This window comes from Bubalus kerabau, chromosome 1, assembly GCF_029407905.1.
Source record: "Bubalus kerabau isolate K-KA32 ecotype Philippines breed swamp buffalo chromosome 1, PCC_UOA_SB_1v2, whole genome shotgun sequence".
Lineage (NCBI taxonomy): Eukaryota > Metazoa > Chordata > Mammalia > Artiodactyla > Bovidae > Bubalus > Bubalus kerabau.
The window spans coordinates 222,450,299-222,473,312 of NC_073624.1; the positions used below are offsets into that span (position 1 = coordinate 222,450,299).

Consider the following 23,014-nt stretch of genomic DNA (forward strand, 5'->3'; position numbering starts at 1 on the left):
AGTGGCAGATGGCAGCCACTGTCTGTGGATTTGCTTCAACCATGGAATGGCTGTAGTTGTTAGAGAGAGTTTTCGCTTTATACTGAACCCAAAACCACTTTCTCAGCAAGTTCCAAATACCTGTACTCATTTTGACTATGAGCAAGAAAAGGAAAATGACCCTTGCATGATCTGAGTAGAACTATGATGAAAAGTGAAAGTGAAGTCGCTCAGTCATTCCAACTCTTTGGGACCCCATGGACTGTAGCCTACCAGATTTCTCCGTCCATGGGATTTTCCAGGCAAGAATACAGGAATGGGTTGCCATTTCCTTCTCCAGGAGATCTTCCCAACCCAGGGATTGAACCCGGGTCTCCCGCATTGTAGGCAGACACTTTACTGTCTGAGCCACCAGGGAAGTCTATGATAGCTCATGTCAAATCTTCTCTTGACTGAATCACCTAGTTTCTTCTGCTGTTTTTTGGTATGTGTTTTTCTGGCCCCTTGCTATTCATCTTTTAGCCTCCATTTGCAAAACTTCATTTAATATGTAATATCTAAAATGAGATACAGTAATCCAGATGTGGCCTAACCAGCCCAGACTACAATGGGACAATTACATAACATCATCTGTGCCTTATAGAAGTAAGCTTGAAGGCAATTGAGATTCTTCTGTCTTTTTCAAATGAATTGCTGTGAAGCAAGCTCTCTCCAAATGTGGGCTTATGAAAACAATCACTGGGAACCTAAATGGAGAATCTAGAAGATCATTTTAAGCTCTCTCATGTTACATAGTATGTATAATTATATTTTTATAAAAATAATAGCAAATGTTTATTCAATCCTTATCGTATGCCAGATACTGGGTCAAAAATTCTTGCATGCCTCCATCTCATTGGATCCTCTCAACAAACCTGTGAGGTTGGTACTCTTTGTATCCTCATTTTGCAGGGGAGGAAACAGAGGATAGAGGATTAAGTAACCTGTGCTAAGTCACCAAGTCAGTAGGTGGAAAAGCCAGGATTCTAACTCTGCCAGTCTGACCCCAGAGCTACCTTCTTCTGTATGTGGATATTATATTGGTTTCAGTTCAGTTCAGTCGCTCAGTCGTGTCCGACTCTTTGCGACCCCATGAATCGCAGCACACCAGGCCTCTCTGTCCATCAACATCTCCTGGAGTTCACTCAAACTCATATCCATCAAGTCAGTGATGCCATCCAGCCATCTCATCCTCTGTCGTCCCCTTCTCCTCCTGCCCCCAATCCCCCCAGCATCAGAGTCTTTTCCGATGAGTCAACTCTTCGCATGAGGTGGCCAAAGTCCTGGAGTTTCAGCTTTAGTATCATTCCTTCCAAAGAAATCCCAGGGCTGATCTCCTTCAGAATGGACTGGTTGGATCTCCTTGCAGTCCAAGGGACTCTCCAGAGTCTTCGCCAACACCACAGTTCAAAAGCATCAATTCTTCGGCACTCAGCTTTCTTCACAGTCTGACTCTCGCATCCATACATGACCACTGGAAAAACCATAGCCTTGACTAGATGGACCTTTGTTGGCAAAGTAATGTCTCTGCTTTTCAATATGCTATCTAGGTTGGTCATAACTTTTCTTCCAAGGAGTAAGTGTCTTTTAATTTCATGGCTGCAATCACCATCTGCAGTGATTTTGGTTTGGGTTGACTTAAATTAGTGACTGACTTAACAATGTCTAAAGAAAGGACCTTGAACATACATGATGGGCTTCAGAGAAGCTTAGAAGGCTTAGAAAGATGTTATTTTATAGGGGACAAAGCCAAAACACTTGATGCTTTCAGATAAGGACTTTCTTCATGGCTGTTGTAAGCTTTTCAAGGGTGAGGACATACTTGTTCATCTTCTAACACTGTGTCTAGCACAGTATCTAAGTCATGTTTATGCTTGTTACCAGGGCATTGTCTCCCTGCTCCATGTTCATTCTTCTCTGCTTTCTTTTCATGGTGGAGCTGGACCTTGTAATCTTTTCTCCTTCGCCAGCTGATGCACTTAAGGTTTGTCAGTAGAGGGCGCTGGAGGGCTGCTGTGAGAGAAAGGGGCTTTTTTCTAGGGTTCTTGTGCTTTTCTTTTTGCTCCTATGGCAGTGGCCAGCGGGCAGCTTCCTGCTGAAGACCTAGTGGTGCACAACCTCCAGTGAGTGCCGTTGACACCCCAGTAAGTTGCTGCCGAGTTCTGCCAGCGCTCCTGTGGGAAGCTCCCTGAAGCACCATGGAGAGAGCTCCTGTCCCCTGTGTACCACAGCCGCACCTTTGCCCGTGAAGTCTGAACGTTGTCCTCCAGAGAAGGGCTTCTCGCTTATTTGTTCCTTCCTTGAATACTTTTCTCAATCTTGGGGGTTGTAACTGCTCCCTACATCTGCTGTTCAGTTATCTTCAGAGGTTGCTTTACCCCTCTTTGTAGACAGTCCCTTTTTACTAGCTAAAAATTCTTTCCATTGATATTTTCCTATTTAAATTATTGGTGTGGTTTCTGTCTTCTTATCAGACCTTGACTAACCTAGTCCCAAACGCTCAGTAGGTAATGGGTGAACTAGTGAGGGAATTGAGGTAAGATGCTTCATTTTCAGCTTATTGATGCTGTTTATCTTGTGGACTGGACTGGATTGACTAGCCTTCTGCCCAATCGAATTCTTCCTAGATGTTTCAGTTGCTTGGGAGTTATACATTTTCAAGTGTTATGTAAAACCATCTCTCTTCTTCACACCAATTAAATATGATGTGACAGGTTCTGGTAGCCCCAAAGATAAACCAATTTCTCCCTCGTTTTTCCTCTGTGCACTGCCACCCTGGATTGGGTTTTTGTCCTGTATTATCAGAAATCATCTGGTCAGTTCTAAAACAAGCACCATTTCCTAGGTGATATGGGGATCCTCATGTAGATATTCTTATTTTGAAAATGTCATAGATTTTACCATTCATTTCTATGTTGTTCAGTTGCTAAGTCATGTCTGACTCTTTGCAACCCCATGTACTGCAGTACTTCAGGCTTCCCTGTCCTTCACTATCTCTCAGCTTGCTCAAACTCATGTCCATTGAGTCGATGATGCCATCCAACCATCTCATCTTCTGTTGCCCTCTTCTCCTCTTGCCCTCAATCTTTCCCAGCATCAGGGTCTTTTCCAGTGTGTTGGCTCTTAGCATAATGTGGCCAAAATATTGGAGCTTCAGCTTCAGCATCAGTCTTTTTAATGAATATTCAGGTTTGATTTCCTTTAGAATTGACTTCGGAGAAGGCAGTGGCACCCCACTCCAGCACTCTTGCCTGGAAACTCCCATGGACGGAGGAGCCTGGTAGGCTGCAGTCCATGGGGTGGCGAAGAGTCAGACACGACTGAGTGACTTCACTTTTCACTTTCATGCATTGGAGAAGGAAATGGCAACCCACTCCAGCTTTCTTGCCTGGAGAATCCCAAGGATGGAGGAGCCTGGTAGGCTGCTGTCTACAGGGTCGCACAGAGTCGGACACGACTGAAGCAACTTAGCAGCAGCAGCAGCAGAATTGACTTACTTAATCTCCTTCCTGTCTGACGGACTCTCAAGAGTCTTCTCCAACACCACAGTTCAAAAGCATCAATTCTTCAGCACTTACCCTTCCTTATGGTTTAACTCTCACATCCATACATGACTACTGGAAAAAAGCATAACTTTGACTATGTGGACCTATGTTGGCAAAGTGATGTCTTTGCTTTATAATATGCTATCTAGATGGATGGTGGCGCTAGTGGTAAAGAACCCGCCTGCCAGTGCAGGAGACCCAAGAGGCTGAGGTTCGATCCCTGGGTCAGGAAGATCTCCTGGAGAAGGGCATGGCAACCCACTTCAGTATTCTTGCCTGGAGAATCTCATGGATAGACGAGCCTGGTGGGCTACAGTCCATGGGGTCACAAAGAGTCGGGCACAACTGAGTGACTAACACAACAGGTATGTCACAGCTTTCCTTCTAAGGATCAAGCATCTTTTATTTTCACGTCTGCAGTCACTGTCAACAGTGATTTTGGAGCCCAGGAAAATAAAATCTGTCACTGCTTCCCCTTCTGTTTGCCTTGAAGTGATGGGACCAGATGTCATGATTTTAGTTTTTTGAATGTTGAGTTTTAAACCAGCTTTTTCACTCTCCTCTTTTACCTCTTTAGTTCCTCTTCACTTTCTGCCATTAGAATGGTATCATCTATTTATCTGAAGCTGCTGCTATTTCTACCTGCAATCTTGATTCCAGCTTGTGATTCATCCAGCCCATATTTCGCATGGTGTGCTCTGCAAATAAGTTAAATAAATAGGGTGACAGTATACAGCTTTGTTGTACTCCTTTCCCAATTTTGAACTAGTCAGTTGTTCCATGTAAGATTCTAACTGTTGATTCTTGACCCACATACAGGTTTCATTTCTATAGGCAATGACTAAATTCTGAATATAGTTGATACTCCCAGGCTATGAACAGTCCTGTGTCTACAATTTACACAAAACGTGTGAGCATAGGATAACATTCCTATCACATATTGTGGAGAAGAAAGTTCAGTAAAGTAATCTAATGTCTTGCTCTTATGTATCTCTGCTGCTGCTGCTGCTAAGTTGCTTCAGTCGTGTCTGACTCTGTGCGACCCTGTAGATGGCAGCCCACCAGGCTCCCCCGTCCCTGGGATTCTCCAGGCAAGAACACTGGAGTGGGTTGCCATTTCCTTCTTCAATGCATGAAAGTGAAAAGTGAAAGTGAAGTTGCTCAGTTGTGTCTGACTCTTAGCGACCCCATGGACTGTAGCCCACCAGGCTCCTCTATCCATGGGATTTTCCAGGCAAGAGTACTGGAGTGGGGTGCCATTGCCTTCTCCTATGTATCTCTAGGTTAGACTAAAATTTTTCCTGAGGCACATTTCATTTCCACATGAAATGTGGAAATCACAATGAAGTGTGTTTCTGTGATGATTTGTACAAATTGCCTGCCTACAGCTACATCCCCAAACACTACAGCCAAGTGAACTAAATCCTGAAATTGAATACAGTTCCAAAGAGGTAGTGCCCAACCCTTCATTAAGGCTGATAGAAAAGCACGTCAAAGACGTGGTGAGGTTTTGCTTGTTTATGTAATAAAATAGACACCAGTGTTTAGCTGCTGAGTGTATAAATTTAACCTGTGTGACAGTTGGAAGCTAAGAAGGAAGGAAGCAATTTGGGAAATACTCCTCCCCACATCACAAATATTCTCAGACTCCTTGGAAGACCCCAAAACACCAAAACAAGGCCCTACAGTATATGCATTTTATAAAGCAAATCCACTCTCTAGCTTCAGGCTGTGTGTGACCTGGTTTCTCTCTTTAATTTTATAGCTAGAGTGGAAAGCTAACAATGTAGTATGTCATGGTCAATATGTCAACCACAGAGTAAGTACCATGTTACAGAAAGATCCCAATAGTCACTTAGTATCATTCCTTTGTAACTTGAGAGGGTATTGGATGAATCACTGGGGTCCAGAGTACCCGATGTCAGATCCCCACGTCTTAAGCACTCAGTTGTCTGCCTAGATTTTAGATTAATTTTATGTACAGTGGCAAAGGGAGTCTTTCTCGGGGTGAAGAAGAGGTTTAGGGAGCCAAATCGGAAGGAGGGGAGTGTGCCACGTTTTATGAGCCATCATTTCAACTTTAATACTTGTCAAACAAATCCTTAGTAATTGTGAAATGGAAAACATACAAATCCCACTGCTTGGCTGGGCTTCTTTCTTTGCACGAATGCTCCTGAAAAGATTTTTTTTTTAATTTGCAAAAGTTCAGTTAAGGGCACATCTTTGTTTAGTGTGTCACTTTTATCATGCTTGTTAATATCCTAACAACCCAAAAGCAATTAGGTTTGGGATTCCCCTCCTCTCTTCACCACGGGGCAGACAGGCCATCACTGTCCTGCCAGAAATATGAAAGGTGACCTCATTTATATTTTTCTCTTTGCAGTCCAGTTCACCCATAAGAAGCATCCATAAGAGGTCAATTCTCAACCACCCTAAGCCCCTCAAATATTTAGAGCATAGGGTTACACTTTCTGGTTGGTTCAGCAAGGATGGGAATTTTTGAATCTCTGAGTAAGATGTAGTCCAGTTGTAGTGATGTTTATCTTATGACTGAGTCATGAATGGTATATACTTTTTTTTTTTTAAGTAAATAAGAGCATCATTTCTAGAAAGTGATGGAGACTGGGGAGGATGCTTAGAGGCCCTGGGTTTCTAGCCTTTTCCTGGCTTAGTCCACTTTTCATGTCTTGTTCAGAAATGATTATGAAATAGGAATTGTGGGGTCAAGAGTGAGGCATGAAGTGAAGACAGTGGGAGTTAGGGAGGCGATGACCTGAAACCCCAAAGTCATGAGATTTCCGTAGGAGGAGGTTGTTTTTGTTGTTGTTTAGTCACTAAGTCGCATCCAAATCTTTGTGACCCCATGGACTATCGCCCACCAGGCTACACAGGAGGGGAGAGGGTCAGAGTCTCTGTAGCTCTGAGAGCAGAAATCTGCTGAGACCAGCATTGGAGGCAGCACTGAGTGCCCATGGGATCTGCATCACTGCATTTGCTTTGCATGATTAGTAGCAAACCAGCTAAAAGAATTCATTATGCCCTTAAAACAGATGGTTCCTGGGTAACAGGATGTCCCTTTGTATTGTTTATTCAAGAGCAAACCATGTCTTATATATCTTTTTTTGTTTTAATTAATTTACTTTTTAATTGAAGGACAATTGCTTTACAGAATTTTGTTGTTTTCTTGTCAAACGTCAACATGAATCAGCCGTAAGTATACATATATCTCCTCCCTCTTGAGCCTCCCTCCCTCTCTTTCCCCATCCCACCCCTCTAGGTTGATACAGAGCCCCTGTTTGAGTTTCCTGAGCCATATAGCAAATTCCCGTTGCCTATCTGTATTACATGTGGTGATATAAGTTCCCATGTTACTCTGTCCATACAGCTCACCCTCTCTTTCCCTCTCCCCATGTCCATAAGTCTGTTTCCTTTGTTTCTCCACTGCTGCCCTACAAGTAAATTCTTCAGTTCTATCTTTCTAGATTCTGTATATATGCCTTAGTATACTATATTTATCTTTCTGACTTACTTCACTGTATAATAGGCTCTAGGTTCATCCACCTCATTAGAACTGACTCAAATGTGTTCCTTTTTATGGCTGCGTAATATTCCATTGTGTATGTGTACCACAGCTTCTTTATCCATTCATCTGTTGATGGACATCTAGGTTGCTTCCATGTTCTAGCTATTGTAAACAGTGCTGCTGTGAACAATGGGATGCATGTCTTTTTCAGTTTTGGTTTCCTCAGTGTATATGCCTAGGAGTGGGATTGCTGGGTCAAATGGTGGTTTTATTCTAGTTCTCTAAGTAATCTCCATACCGTCTTCCATACTGGCTGTATCAATTTGCATTCCCACCAACAGTGCAAGAGGGTTACCTTTTCTCCACACCCTTTCCAGCATTTATTGTTTGTAGACTTTTTGATGGTGGCCATTCTGACTGGTATGTGTGATCTCTCATTGTCGTTTTGATTTGCATTTCTCTAATAATGAGTGATGTTGAGCATCTTTTCATGTGTTTGTTAGGCATCTGTATGTCTTCTTTGGAGAAATGTCTGTTTAGGTCTTTTGCCCGCCTTTTTATTGAGTTGTTTGTTTTTCTGATATTGAGTTGTATGAGCTGCTTGTATATTTTGGAAATGAATCCTTTGTCAGTTGTTTCATTTGCTATTTTCTCCCATTCTGAGGGTTGTCTTTTCACCTTGTTTTTAGTTTCCTTTGCTGTGCAAAAGCTTTTTAGTTTAATCAGATCCCACTTGTTTACTTTTGTTTTTATTTCCATTACTCTAGGAGGTGGGTGTGGAGGATCTTGCTTTGATTTATGTCATTGAGTGAAGAGCATACCGTGTCTTTGAAAACACTAAAGTCAAACAAAATACATGAGCCTAGTAGGGTCCAGTCATCTTTGGGAGGGAGATTGGTTGCATTAAGCCAGTGTATTTTAATCTGTGGTTGTGACCCTGAATGCTGTGACCCCATTTAATTGATGTTTGACCAGCCTTTTTTAGGGGAATGTAATAGAAAAATCTCAGTGTGCGTTTCATATGTGTAATGTTTTACATTTTTTGGTTTCAATTATGTGAATGTTAAAAGCAATATATGTACTATGTTAGAAAATGGGATAGAAAATGTAGTTCTTATAGTTGCTTAAGCTCCAAAAACTAGAAAACTACTAATTTAGGCAACTTTAGAAGGAAAAGGAGGGATCGATCGTGATACATAACTCACAGAGTGAGCAAACACCACCCAACTGTTTTTTATAGTTACATGTACACATGTGAGCATGCATGCATGTGCGAGTGTATGCATATGTTTGCATATGTGTGAGGGTGCATGTGTGTGATCTGATTCTGTCACAATGTCTAGGATGCAGTGTCCTTCCTCCTAAGCATAAGAAGTCATAATGTTGTTCAGTCGCTCAGTCATGTCTGATTCTTTACAACCCCATGGACTACAGCACGCCTGGCTTCCCTATCCTTCATCGTCTCCTGGAGTTTGCTCAAACTCATGTCCGTTGAGTTGATGATACCATCCAACCCATCTCATCCTCTGTCACCCCCTTCTCCTCCTGCCCTCAATCTTTCCCAGCATCACGGTCTTTTCCAGTGAGTCAGCTCTTTGCGTCAGGTGGCCAAAGTATTGGAGCTTCAGATTTAGCATCAGTCTTTTTAATAGCATTGAGGGTTACTTTCCTTTAGGATTGACTTGTTTGATCTCCTTGCAGTCCAAGGGACTCTTAAGAGTCTTCTCCAGCACCACGGTTCAAAAGCATCAATTCTTTGACACTCAGCCTTCTTTATGGGCCAGCTCTCATGTCCCTAGGTGACTACTGAAAAATCATAGCTTTGACTATATGGACTTAGGAATTTATTTAAGGAGATGTTTTTTATGTGTTAATTTCAGAAAATCCAATGGGCAGACCTCTAACCCCACATCAAGGTTCTGGAAGATGCAAGAGATGCTCTTCTTTCCATTGACTGAAAATTGTAAGTATAGCCTTAAATTTTTTTTCAAGTTATTGTATCTTTGCCGAGTGCAAGCTGGTTAGCTTTCCAATAGTAGCATAATTTTGCATGCTACAATGAAGAATTAGTGTTGCAGGGCCACCCCAGACAGGTCATGGTGTAGAGTTCTGACAAAAAGTGGTCCACTGAAGTAGGAAATGGCAAACCACTCTAGTATTCTTGCCTTGAGAACCCCATGAAAAGTATGAAAAGGCAAAAAGATATGACTTCAGAAGATGAGCCCCCCCAGGTTGGTAGATGTCCAATATGCTACTGAGAAGGAGTGAAATAAGTACAAAAAGAATGAAAAAAGGCTGGGCCAAAGAGGAAATGATGCCCAGATGTGGATGTATCTGGTGGTGAAAGTAAAGTTCAGTGCTGTAAAGAACAATATTGCATAGGAACCTGGAATGTTAGGTACATGAATCAAGGTAATTTGGAAGTGGTCAAATAGGAGATGGCAAGAGTGAACACTGACATTTTAGGAATCAGTGAACTAAAATGGATGAGAATGGGTGAATTTAATTCGGATGACCATTATGTCTACTACTGCAGCCAAGAATCCTTTAGAAGGAATGGAGTAGCCCCCATAGTCAACAAAAGAGTCTGTAATGCAATCTCAAAAATGACAGAATGATCTCGGTTCATTTCCAAGGCAAATCATTCGACATCACAGTAATTTAAGTCTATATCCCAACCAGGTTCTAATGTCAAAGAAGCTGAAGTTCACCAGTTCTGTGAAGACCTATAAGGCCTTCTAGAACTAACATCAAAAAAAGATGTCCTTTCATCATAGGCGATTGGAAATCAAAAGTAGGAAATCAAGAGATACCTGGAGTAATAGGCAAGTTTGGCTTTGGAGTACAAAATGAAGGAGGGCAAAGGCTAACAGTATTGTTAGGAGAACACACTGGTCATAGCAAACACCCTCTTCCAACAACCCAAGAGATGACTCTACCCATGGACATCACCAAATGGTCAATATAGAAATCAGATTGATGATATTCTTTGTACCCGAAGATGGAGAAACTCTATATAGGCCGCAAAAAGAAGACCTGGAGTGGACTGTGGCTCATAGCATGAACTCCTTATTGCAAAATTCAGGCTTAAATTGAAGAAAGTAGGGAAAACCACTAGGCCATTTAGGTATGACTTGAATCAAATCTCATGATTATACAGTAGAGGTGGTGAATAGATTCAAGGGATTAGATCTGATAGACAGAGTGCCTGAAGAACTGTGGATGGAGGTTTGTAACATTGTACAGTAGATGGTGACCAAAACCATCCCAAAGAAAAAGAAATGCAAGATGACAAATTGGTTGTCTGAGGAGACCTTAAAAATAACTGAGAAAAGAACAGAAGTTAAAGGCAAAGGAGAAAGGGAAAGATATACCCAGCCTATTGCAGAGTTCCAAAAATAGCAAGGAGAGACAAGAAAGCCTTCTTAAGTGAACAATGCAAAGAAATAGAGGAAAACAATAAAATAGGAAAGGCTGGAGATCTCTTCAAGAAAATTGGAGATACCAAGGGACCATTTTTTACTAGAATGGGCACAATAAAGGACAGAAATGGCAAGGACCTAGCAGAAGCAGAACATATTAAGAAGAGGTGGCAAGACTACACAGAAGAACTATACAAAAAGGTCTTAATGACCTGGATAACTGTGATGGTGTGGTCACTCACCGAGAGCCAGACATTTTGAAGTGTGAAGTCAAGTGGGCCTTAGGAAGCATTACTATAAGCAAAGCTAGTGGAGATGATGGAATTCCAGCTAAGCTACTTCAGATCCTAAAAGATGATGCTGTGAAAGTGCTACACTCCATATGTCTGCAAATTTGGAAAACAGCAGTGGAAAAGGTCAGTTTTCATTCCAATCCCAAAGAAGAGCAATGCCAAAGAATGTTCAAACCATCATGTTATGTGATCATTTCACATGCTAGCAAGGTAATGCTCAAAATCCTTCAAACTAGGCTTCAATGGTACATGAACTGAAAACTTCAGGATATATCAAAGTAGCTTTAGGAAAGACAGAAACCAGAGATCAAATTTCCAATATCCACTGGATCATAGAAAAAGCAAGGGAATTCCAGAAAAACATCTACTTCTGCTTCATTGACTATGCTAAAGCCTTTTACTGGGTGGATCACAACAAACTGAGGAAAATTCTTAAGAAGTTGGGAATACCAGACCATCTTACCTGCCTCCTGCGGAACTTGTATGCAAGTCAAGAAGCAACAGTTAGAACTGGACATAGAACAATGGACTTGTTCCAACTTGGGAAAGGAGTACATCAAGGCTGTATATTGTAACCCTGCTTATTTTACTTATATGCACAGTACCTCATGGGAAGTGCCAGGCTGGATGAATCATAAGCTGGAATCAAGATTGCCAGGAAAAATATCAACAATCTCAAATACGCAGATGATACCACTCTGATGGCAGAAAGTGAAGAGGAACTAAAGAGCCTCTTGTTGAGGGTGAAAGAGGCGAGTGACAAAGCTGGTTTAAAACTCAACATTCAAAAAACTAAGATCATGGCATCAGAAAACTCATTTCATGGCAAATAGATGAGAAAAAGTGTAAACGGTGTCTAATTTTATTTTCTTGGGCTCCAGAATCACTGCTGATGGTCAGTTTCATGAAATTCACTTTCATGATTGCAGTCATGAAATTAAAAAATGCTTGCTCCTTGGAAGAAAAGCTATGACAAACCTAGACTGCATATTAAAAAGCAGAGACATCACTTTGTCGACAGAGATACATATAATCAAAGGTATGGTTTTTCCAGTAGTCATGTGCAGATGTGTGGGTTGGACCATAAAGAGAAGGCTGAGTGCCTAAGAATTGGTGCTTTTGAACTGTAGTGCTAGAGAAGATTGTTGAGAGTCCCTTGAACCATAAGGAGATTGAACCAGTCAATCCTACAGGAAATCAACCCTGAATATTCATTAAAAAGACTGATGCTAAAGCTGAAGCTCCAATACTTTGGCCACCTGATACAAAGAGCCTACTCATTGGAAAATACTCTGATGCTGGGAAAGGTGGAGGGCAAGAGAAAAAGCGGGCAACAGAGGGATGAGAGGGGGTGACAGAGAGATGAGATGATTGGATGGCATCACCGACACAGTGGACATGGGTTTGAGCAAACTCTGGGAGATGGTGAAGGACAGGGAAGCCTGGGGTGCTTCAGTTTATGGGATCACAAAGAGTCAAACACAACTTTGCAACTCAACAACAACAACAAGTTAGTAACGGTCCTTGGCTCTTCAGGGGGCAAATTTCCTGCATATATTTCCGTAATGGATCCCTGGAAAAGCACTGTTATTGCCTTAGGTTTCCAAACAAAATGAAAAAATGTTTTCCCTATCAACCTTCAAAGTCTCATATCTGGTAACCAGCTAAGTGAAGGAAACAAAGCAGCCAGAGCTCAGGGATGCCGGCTAAGTCCTTGCGCTGGGAGATGAGACACGGTGACGTTCAAAAACCGAGAGAAAAGTTTTTGCCTATAAGTGTAACATTTACTAATATTTTTAAGGTGCAAAAAAAGAGAGAGAGTGATGTGAATGACAGGCATCTTCTTCTTCTGAGGTCTGCTTTGCAGCCCAGGAACTTGATCGGTTTAAGCAGTATGCTTTACAAGGCTGAGGACCTGGGCTCCATCTCCTCCAGCACAAAGCACAGACCCTTATCTTCAGTAACATGGGATGCTCTAGTCAGTTTTTTGTAAGTCCACATGGTTAGCCACAGGAGGCTTTAATTATCACCCCTTCCGGGGAAACAGATTTCCACCACCTCTACCATCATCACATTGAAAACAATCAGAAGCGTATACGCTCCTGATGCTTTGTACAGAATGCCAGGCAACTCGTAGCAGTTGGCTTGAAAATGAATCCACACGACAGGCATCTGACAGGCAGATGGCTCCGCAACTTTCTCACGGGAGAGAGAGAGCAACAGGAATGCTCCATGCTTGAGGAACGAGAACATGTTCAAAACAGCACAGGGAACTGGCACCCACTTCCTTCATATAAGTTTGGAAGGCTTTTTTTTTAATTGATTTGAAGGCTATCACCCTGAACTGACATGGTTCTGCAATTGCAGTGTTAGGTTTACCTGGCCATATCCTGACACTTGGATAGAGGTTTATCTCAAGCTGGGGGCTGCTAATTCTTCCAAAACCTTGGTTTCTGGGAGTTGTTTATTCAGCAGTAATCTATAGATTCTCTGGTCTTTACTTGACTGAAAGAAATGAATCCTCAGCATTTTTCATTATAAACATTATATAATGCCCTGGGAGAGAATACAGCAGCAAACCAGGCAGACAGTGTTCCCAGGGCGCCAGGACCCAGTGAAACGCCTGGCACACCTTTGGCACTTCCTCATTGAGTGAATACACGAATAACGACTGGGCTGAGCTTGTCAAGTTCGCAGTAATGTTTCTTCTCAATGCTTTGGGTCTTTGCAACCACAGACTTCTGTCTCCTTTTAGCCACAGTTTTAATTTTTCTTGGCCAATGTTATACTTGAATTTGATTCATAAACTAAAAATTATGGGCCATTATAAATATCTTAGAATTTGTCTCTGGGTACCTTTTCCTGGCCAAATCTTTATAGTCAAGAGATGTCAAGCCACACTGCACTATCCCCAACTTCCCTGCAAAGACTTACTAAAATAAAATTGTCTTATCTGAGTTACAAAAACAGAAAAAGTTATGAAATGTTCTGCTGTACAAATGCAGAATTATATTAATAATGTAGTGTTAACTTAGTTCCTCAATTGTAGTATCATGCTGAACTTTCACATATTGCCATTTTTCTTATTCATAATAGTTCAATTACTAAGGAATTACCTTTCAATTAATAATTACTGAAAATCACATCAGTTTTTATACACAATTATATCATTGCTTGAGAGTCCCCATTTTCAAAAGACAATTTATAACACCACAGTGAAAAACAAAGAGAAATCTCATTTTCGAAGGTAAATGTAGTAGTCTAAGTAGTAGATAATTAAGGAGCTTATATAGCATATGCTGTTATTATCATTCTCAATGGCTGAATACTAATGAGTTTAACTGCCTTTGAGCTATATATTTTTAAATATGAGTAGAAGGTACAATCTCACAGTAAATTTAAATGGCTTATTAAAGGCCTTTACATGGCAACAGTGTCATGTCAGAGATGAATGGTGTTTCTAATTTGCTAGCCACTTGGGTCAAGTTTTCTTGAAGCAGGAAGCATATTTATATAAGTAATCATCACACAAACAGCCTTTTGGGAAAAGCTGTTTGTGAGGGTTTAACATTTTTGAAGTATGCTTTTGTATATCTTCTAAATGAGCATTTTATAGGCATTGGGCCAAAGCGCTTTATACCCACAATCCTTAACTCAAGCATAACTGCCTGAGTGCAGGAAGATCCATGGGGCATGGGGTCTGGGTTTGAGCCCCTTTATATTTGAATAACACTTTTAGGGACCTTGCTATTTAATGTGTGGGGGTGGAGTGGATAGGCAGCAGCATCTGCAGCACCTAGGAGCTTGTAAGAAATGGGAAAACTCCACCACAGACCCACTGACCATAATCTGCAGTCAAACAAGATGCTCTATGGTTTGTAAGCAGTGCCCCAGGACCCCAAACCTGTACTTTCTGGTGCCCACACACAGGTCATGGTGTCCCTTTCTCTTTCCTTCTCATTTCTAGAATATCCATTTTGGCGAATAACATCCTCTCAGCCCATGCTTCCCCTATCTTATCACTCCCACACCCACTCCCCAGACCCAAATGAATTTTGCAACACCTGCCAACCTGATTTTTATAAAGAACCCACTTCTGCTCTCCACCTGACATCATCCAAGGGCTTCCTGCTGCTGAATGACCAGGGGGATCTCAAGACATTGCAACAGCTCCTAAGGCTGTGCCTTCATTCTGCTCTCCTGTGCCTGAGCCTCCCACAGTCCTCCCAGTGGGATTGTGCACTGAAATGCCACTCGAATCCAGTCAGCCTCCCCTTGCCATTGGAATCCCTTCTGTTCTTGAGAGAGGATTTCTTCATCCATGTTTCCACTCATGGAAAGCTGCCTTCCTCCAACCTAGCCATCAACTTTTCTGCTGACATTCGTGATGGATTGAAAGGATGAAAGGGAATCATGCCAGATGTTCGGGGGACTCACAGGCAGGGTTTACTCTGTAGAGGGAATTGCATGCAGTTACTCCCAACCCACTTGGCAGCCCCCTGCTCATACTTCATTTGGCCCCACCCATGCATTGAGAGGCTCAGCCAGCAGCAGATGCCCAGAGGCAATTGGACTTCCAAACCAGACCCAGACTGGCCAGCCAGCTGGCCCCTAAAAGCCATTTGGTCCCTCAGTTCCAAACTGTGCCAGGACGAAGGGCTCTAAAAATAGTGATCTGGGCATTTAGAAGCGCGTTACAGGTTTAGGCTCTGTGGGCCAGGGGTTAGCACGGCCAATGGTAAAGGGTACAATCTGGGGTCAGCCAGGTGAGGACCCCTTCAGATTGCTCTGGAGTGGTCAGCACCCACAACAGATTTCTTTAATCAGAGGAGACTGGCAGGGGGAGAAACAAGATGGCTTTCTGGCCGAAGTGAGTCCGAGGACCGAGTTTAGACCTTCCATTCTTCTTGAGACCAACGAACCAATGCTTCTCTGCATGCTTCTTGGATATGTAGGTGTTGTAATGGTTTTCCTCCAACCTTTCCAGGAACAAACATTCCTCATTGGGTGTCTGCTAAAAAACATAATAAAACAGAGAGAGTAGAATAATTAGTGAGTGGTTTTCGGTGGGGCTCCTCTGTTTACTAGCTGTGTGACCTTGGGCAAGTTAGTGAGGCTCTCGTGCTTCACTTTTTTTTGTGCATTGAAGCAAATACTGGGAAAGTAAAGGAGCCTGCCTGAGGCTAGAAACGAGGGCTTCAGTGAGCCTGCAGCGTGCGTCTGCTGTCACGCAAGCTCTTCTCGCGTCTGTTGTGCTCAGGACCCTGCACTCTCCCACGGAGGAAATCCTGAATGACTTTAAGTACCTCAAGCACAAGGCTGAATCTTTTGTCTCTGTGGAGACCTGACACCTAGGTTTGACCGTGAGAAACATCCAAAATAGGTGAAACTAGATTGTGATGCTGTGGGATGTTCTTAAGCGTGATCCTGAGGAGTAAATGAAAACCTGCCAATTTTACTTTATACCCTGGTGATTTTCACTAACAACATCAGGATTTTACTTTAGTGCTATTATGAACATGCTGCTGCTGCTGTGTTGCTAAGTCGCTTCAGTCGTGTCCGACTCTGCGCGACCCCATAGACGGCAGCCCACCAGGCTCCCCCGTCCCTGGGATTCTCCAGGCAAGAGCACTGGAGTGGGTTGCCGTTTCCTTCTCCGATACATGAAAGTGAAAACTGAAAGTGAAGTCGCTCAGTCGTGTCCGACTCTTCCCGACCCCATGGACTGCAGCCTACCAGGCTCCTCTGTCCATGGGATTTTCCAGGCAAAAGTACTGGAGTGGGTTGCCATTGCCTTCTCCATTATGAACATGAGTGCACAAAATATGTCCTGAGCACAAAACACGTCCTGAACATAAAGGTTTTTTTTTTTTTTTTTAATGAAAATAACTTTATTTGTTGCTGCTTATCAAAAGAATGGTACTTGTAAAAATCACAGCTTCACTTTAAAAACAGAGAGAAAAAAATCACCCCAAAACATATCCATTCAGATATAGGCATCTGTGAACAGTTGATGAACTTCCTTCCATACATCTTTATGTATGAGCATACAGAGACTAGATAGGCCATATGGATATAGATTTAGGATGTTATCAAAATGGCATGTTATCTCTGCTGTTTTAAAAATGGGTGATAAACCTATGAAAAAATATTTAATCTCACTAGCAAGAAGATGCAAATTAAAAAATGATTTAACTTATGTTGGTTATAATAATCTTAAAAAGATTTACAAGGCTTAGTATCAGGGAGAGTGTGGGGAATAGGCACTTTTACACACTGTAGGTGAGATAAATTGGTGGAAACTTTTTGAGGGGACTTTTGCATATGCTGAAGCTGAAACTCCAATACTTTAACCACCTGATGTGAAGAACTGACTCATTAAAAAAGACCCTGATGCTGGGAAAGATTGAAGGCAAGAGGAGAAGGGGATGAAGAAGATGAGAAGATTGGATGGCATCACCAACTCGATGGACATGAGTTTGAGCAAGCTCTGGGAGTTGGTAATAGACAGGGAGGCCTAGCATGCTGCAGTCCATGGGGTCGCAAAGAATTGGACACGACTGAGTGACTGAATTGAACTTGCATATGCATCAAAATTTAAAGTATTCATCACCCTTGACTCAGTGATTTCCCTTCTAGGGATTGACACTTCTGAGATAGCTGAGCCAGTGTAAAACTATATTTTCAAAAGATGTTCTTTGAAATATTGGCTATAATGATAACAAGGGAAACAATGTAAATACCCATGGAAAGGTGATTGGTTAATCCACATGAAAGGTTATATCCACATGAAAGGATCCAATGCAACTGTCAATTTATTAACTGGATAGATAGTTAAAACATTTTAAATTGTGCAATTACATTGGAAATATCTACCAACAATTACTTTTCTTTTTTTTTTTTTTACTAAAATGCATGTTAGAATGGGAGGGATTCCAGTTCTTGGCACTTTCTATTTGTCAAGATTTTAGAATACGTTAATTATGTTTGGACATAAGACAGGAGTTTTAAAATACATGTGTTCTGTATTGACTTAGCTCCAATTCCAAGTCATGTGATGTCTATATTATCTCTTCACTCAGCAGAGATTGGCAAGTCCCTTTCTGGTGGTTTCCAGTCCTGTTGTTTATTCTCTACTGGTGGGCATGTTTGTCTGTATAGACTGTCAGTCCTTCTGAGGAAAGAGATGGAATCTTGTCAGCCTTGTGTCTCCTCCCCAACACAGAGAACTTGCACATAAGAGGTGCTCACCAAGTAGGTGATGAATGTACTTTCATTCTTGAGTTCATTTAAAGTATTCAGTAAGGTTATCTCTGATTAGTAAGGAACTACATAAAAGGATTATACAGTGAAAGTGACAGATAGAGTCAAGGGATTAGATCTGATAGAATACTAGAAGAACTATGGATGGAAGTCCCTAACATTGTATACGAGGCGGTGATCAAAACCATTCCCAAGAAAAAGAAATGCAGAAAGGCAAAATGGTTGTCTGAGGAGGCCTTACAAATAGCTGAGACAGAAGAGAAGTGAAAGGCAATAAGAAAAGCAAAGATATACCCATCTGAATGCAGAGTTCCAAAGAATAGCAAAGAGAGATAAGAAAGCCTATCTAAGTGATCAATGCAAAGAAATAGAGGAAAACAATAGAATGGGGAAGACTAGAGATCTCTTCAAGAAAATTAGAAATACCAAGGGAACATTTCATGCAAAGATGGGTACAATAAAGGACAAAAATGGTATGGACCTAACAGAAGCAAAAGATATTAAGAAGAGGTGGCAAGAATACACAGAAGAACTATACAAAAAAGATTTTCATGACCCAGATAACCACGATGGTGTGATCACTCACCTAGAGCCAGACATTTTCGAGTGTGAAGTCAAGTGAGCCTTAGGAAGCATCACTATGAACAAAGCTAGTGGAGATGATGGAATTCCAGCTGAGCTGTTTCAAATCCTAAAAGATGATGCTGTGAAAGTCTGCACTCAATATGTCAGGAAATTTGGAAAACTTAGCAGTGGTCATAGGACTGGAAAAGATTGGATTTCATTCCAATCCCAAAGAAGGGCAATGCCAAAGAATGCTCAAACTACCTCATAGTTGCACTCATTTCACATGCTAGCAAAGTAATGCTCAAAATTCTCCAAGCCAGGCTTCAACAGTACATGAACCAAGAAATTCCAGATGTACAAGCTGGATTTAGAAAACGCAAAGGAACCAGAGATCAAATTGCCAACATCCATTGGATCATACAAAAAGCAAGAGAATTCCAGAAAAACATCTACTTCTGCTTCATTGACTATGCTAAAGTCTTTGTATGGATCACAACAAACTGTGGAAAATTCTTAAAGAAAGGGGAATACCAGACCGCCTTACCTGCCTCCTAAGAAATCTGTATGCAGGTCAAGAAGCAACAGTTAGAACCAGACATAGAACAATGGACTGGTTCCAAATTGGGAAAGGAGTACATCAAGGCTGTATATTGTCACCCTGCTTATTTTACTTATAAGGAAGTACTTCATGTACAATTTGGGCTGGATGAAGCACAAGCTGGAATCAAGATTGCTGGGAAAAATACCAGTAACCTCAGATATGCAGATGATGCCACACTTATGGAAGAAAGTGAAGAAGAACTAAAGATCCTCTTGATGAAGGTGAGAGAAGAGAGTGAAAAAGCTGGCTTAAAACTCGACATTCAAAAAACTAAGATCATGGCATCCAGTCCCACCACTTCAAGGCAAATAGATGGAGAAACAATGGAAGCAGTGACTGACGTTATTTTCTTGGGCTCCAAAATCACTGCAGATGGTGACTGCAGCCATGAAATTAAAAGACACTTGCTCCTTGGAAGAAAAGCTATAACAAACCTAGACAGCATATTAAAAACCAAAGACATTACCTTGCCAACAAAGGTCTGTCAAGTTAAAGCTATGGTTCTTCCAGTAGTCATGTGCAGTGTGAGAGTTAGACCATAAAGAGAAGGCTGAGTGCCTAAGAATTGGTGCTTTTGGACTGTTGTGCTGGAGAAGATTCTTGAGAGTCCCTTGAACCATAAGGAAATCCAGTCAATCCTAAAGGAAATCAACCCTGAATATTCATTAAAAAGACTAATGCTAAAGCTGAAGCTCCAATACTTTGGCCACCTGATAACAATGAACTTACTCATTGGAAAATACCTTGATGCTGGGAAGGATTGAGAGCAAGAGAAGAGGGCCACAGAGGATGAGATGGTTGGATGACATCACTGACTTAATGGACATGAGTTTGAGCAAACTCCGGGAGATGGTGAAGGACACCGGCATGCTGCAGTCCATGGGATTGCAAAGAGTTGGACACGACTGAGTGACTGAACAACAACAACAACAGTGTAATAGGAGGTATTCTGCTCCTTATTCATCTCTAGTCTAGTGCAGTGACAGCTGGATGAGCAACTTTAGACCATTTTGGAACAAGATAGGATATAGATGTAATATTTGATTAGGTGACTCTGCTGCCTCTGGAGGAGCTTACCCAGACATTACTGTCTGATGCACATCATCGGGGTGGGAGGAGGTTGGCAGTGTTGGACCCAGGTGGGTTATCCACTCTCCTGCAGGGAGGACTCACCCTATGACAGCCCTCCGTGGGTGTCAGGCCTGGGTGCTGTGATGAAGCTGAGGACGGCCACGTCCCCCACCTGATGTGTCTATTACACAAGCGCAGTTGACACACACAGAATTGCTGAGTCACAGGCTGAGTCAGAGGCCAAATTGGAAATGCTCTATCTGTGCTTCAACCAGGATTTGTCAGCACTTACTGTGCACTTTGTGCAGTGCCATGGGCCTGAGGATTAACAGCTGATTCATGCCTGTTGTCCTAGTTAATTTTTTATATTTAGCATGAAAAAGAATGAAGTGAAAGTGTTAGTCACTCAGTCACGTCTGACTCTTTGCGACCCCATGTCATGCTTTCCCCCAATTACATAGGCGACAGATACCCACTATAGAAAATTTGGAAAATAAAAAAAGCATTCATGTATTATAAAGTCATCCATTCACCATTCCCAAAGATAAATATATTAATGTTTTAGAGCCTTTCAAACTTTAAAAAAAAATAAATATGTACTTTCCATGTATAAAAATTTGTATCTGGATAAATGAATACCTACTATTGGCTAAGAGCATGGGGCAGAGCTCTGAGATATTTTAGAACTTCACTTCATCAATGAAGGCAAATGAAAATTAAGATGATATATTAAGATCACCCTGGGCATATTTCAGGTGAATCAGTGACATCCAAGACTATGGTTAGAGAAGCGGGTATTTCGGTCCTAGAGGAAATGGAATTTAGGGGTATTCTCCATCAAAGTTTTATACAAGTAAGAGAAGGTTATAATAAACATCAGGATTGACTTAAAGAAAAGCCATAAAACTGTAACATATAACATGATAATGAAGGTAAGGAACTCGTAAAGCAGTTGCCTTATAGCTGTCATTGCTCCATGTGTGTGGATTCTGTGTGTTGTCTTTCTGAGTCTCCTGACCTATGTAAGTATGCGGTAATAACTGTTCATTACTGTCTTTGCTTGACATAAGGCTCAGAGTAGGTGAGTAACTTGCCAAACTGGCAGAGATATGAGATTAAGTTACGAGTCTGAGACTGATTGATGGATTGGTCTATTGATTTCATTACAAATTGGAAGATCTGCCTTAAAAAAAAAAATCTACTCTCACTTCCAGTCACGGCCTAGCTCCAAACCCTTTCAAGTTGTCCACATCAATCTGTATTTAAGCAAACAGCCTACAGGAGTCAGCTGTTCCTCCGATGGTCTCATCTGTGAGTCCTAGTGGGCAGCATGAAAAAGATGAACTGTGTTCAAATCCCAAGCCTTAGCTGAAATTCCAGCTTCAAGAAAAAGTTTGAATTGCCACTTGGCAATTTGATGTAAGTTAAAGGGAGCCCCGGACTGAAATTCCCATGCTGGCGGCCTTTTGGTAGATGTCTTCATAAAAGGGAAGAAGGGGGTTTGGTGAAGCCTTAATAATGTTCAGTTGTTAGGCTACAGAGAAGGGATTATTGAAATCCGGAAATAATTCCAAAACGTGTAGCCATTGGCTTTAGCTCTCTTTCAATTCAAATCATTTACCAGAGATATGAATAGGGACAAAATCAAATTGCCCCTGTTTCCTTCCTTTCTCAGAAAGATCAATATGTACTGAGTCAGACGTGTAAAGCCTTAAGTAAAAGAGGGAAGGAGCAGGATTTTAGCCACTGAATAAGCTCTTGGACTGTGCTTCTCCAGGGCGGGGATGTGTCTATTCATTAGCCTCCCCACTCCCACCCCCGCCCCCACCCCTGTTTGTTGAATTAACTTATTAAACTTTTTATCCTTTTAGGTGACCCTTCCAGAATAAAAGGACTGTTTTAAAAGTTTTATGTATGATGTATCAACTGCGAGAGTCTGGGCTCTGCAGTTTTTATAAAAAGCATAAGAGACATACCTATATAACCCATGGCACATGCTCAGGAAGCATTTTTGGAATGAATGAATGAATGAATGAATGAAGTGGGATTGGGTATTCTGGAGCAAGTGACTGGATGAGTTACTAAAATTTCAATCAATGTTTTCTCTTTGTCTATGTGATAATATGTTGGAGTATTTTGAGAGAATACCGCAAGAAACTCTTATGTTTGTGCCTAAAATAAGGCAGTGTGGAGGGTGGGAATCCTGCTGGAAAAAATAACAAACAGAGACTAATTGATGCTTTATAGTTTGCATCACTCCATGTAACAAGATTTCTGGAAACCTCAAACCTTGGCTGAGTCTGGAAGCATGTCAGCCTCATACTTACTGAGCCGTACAAAAGCCCGTCGGTGTCCATGGCCAAGAACTGGCCAGTCTCCGTACTCTTAATATACACCTCCCCTATGCTTTCGGCACAGAGCTGCAGCTGAACTGAAATAAAAATAACACGAGCAAAAGTAAATAAACACCAAGCCTTTGCCGATAGAGTCTGGCAGCCAGGACAGTTAGCCACGGAAAATTCTGCTCATTCATCTCACAGAGCCCTCAAGGATGAGCCTCATATTAATCAAAACATAGAAATACAGTTCCTTTTTCTTTGCCCTCCAAAGAAAGCCGTCTGTTGGGAGTCATGTTCTCGAGGGAAGGAGAGGTGGTGGCAGGCTCGCCCACCGGTCTCTGCCTCGTTTGTGACCCCACATGCACTTCACAG

The 23,014-nt window shown here is 41.8% G+C and overlaps 2 protein-coding genes across 7 annotated transcripts in view; one reads left to right on the forward strand and one right to left on the reverse strand.

The window, feature by feature from the left end:
- Positions 1–23,014, forward strand: part of LOC129634267 (uncharacterized) — a 296,914-nt gene that overhangs the window by 261,736 nt on the left and 12,164 nt on the right. For both annotated transcript variants that reach the window (XR_008705555.1, XR_008705556.1), the window contains exon 10: positions 8,967–9,049. The gene's annotated coding sequence lies outside the window, so the exon portion shown is untranslated. The remainder of the gene's footprint in view (positions 1–8,966; positions 9,050–23,014) is intronic.
- FGF1 (fibroblast growth factor 1) overlaps positions 12,159–23,014 on the reverse strand; it is a 107,165-nt gene continuing 96,309 nt past the window's right edge. For 4 of the 5 annotated variants that reach the window (XM_055556568.1, XM_055556559.1, XM_055556551.1 and 1 more), the window contains 2 exons: positions 22,631–22,734; positions 12,160–15,815 (listed from right to left, as the gene is read on the reverse strand). In XM_055556568.1, coding sequence (XP_055412543.1) covers positions 15,621–15,815; positions 22,631–22,734 — 299 coding nt within the window. In that variant the 3' untranslated portion in view covers positions 12,160–15,620. Of the gene's footprint in view, positions 15,816–22,630; positions 22,735–23,014 lie in introns of all 5 variants that reach the window. The other variant, XM_055556584.1, reaches the window with a different exon arrangement.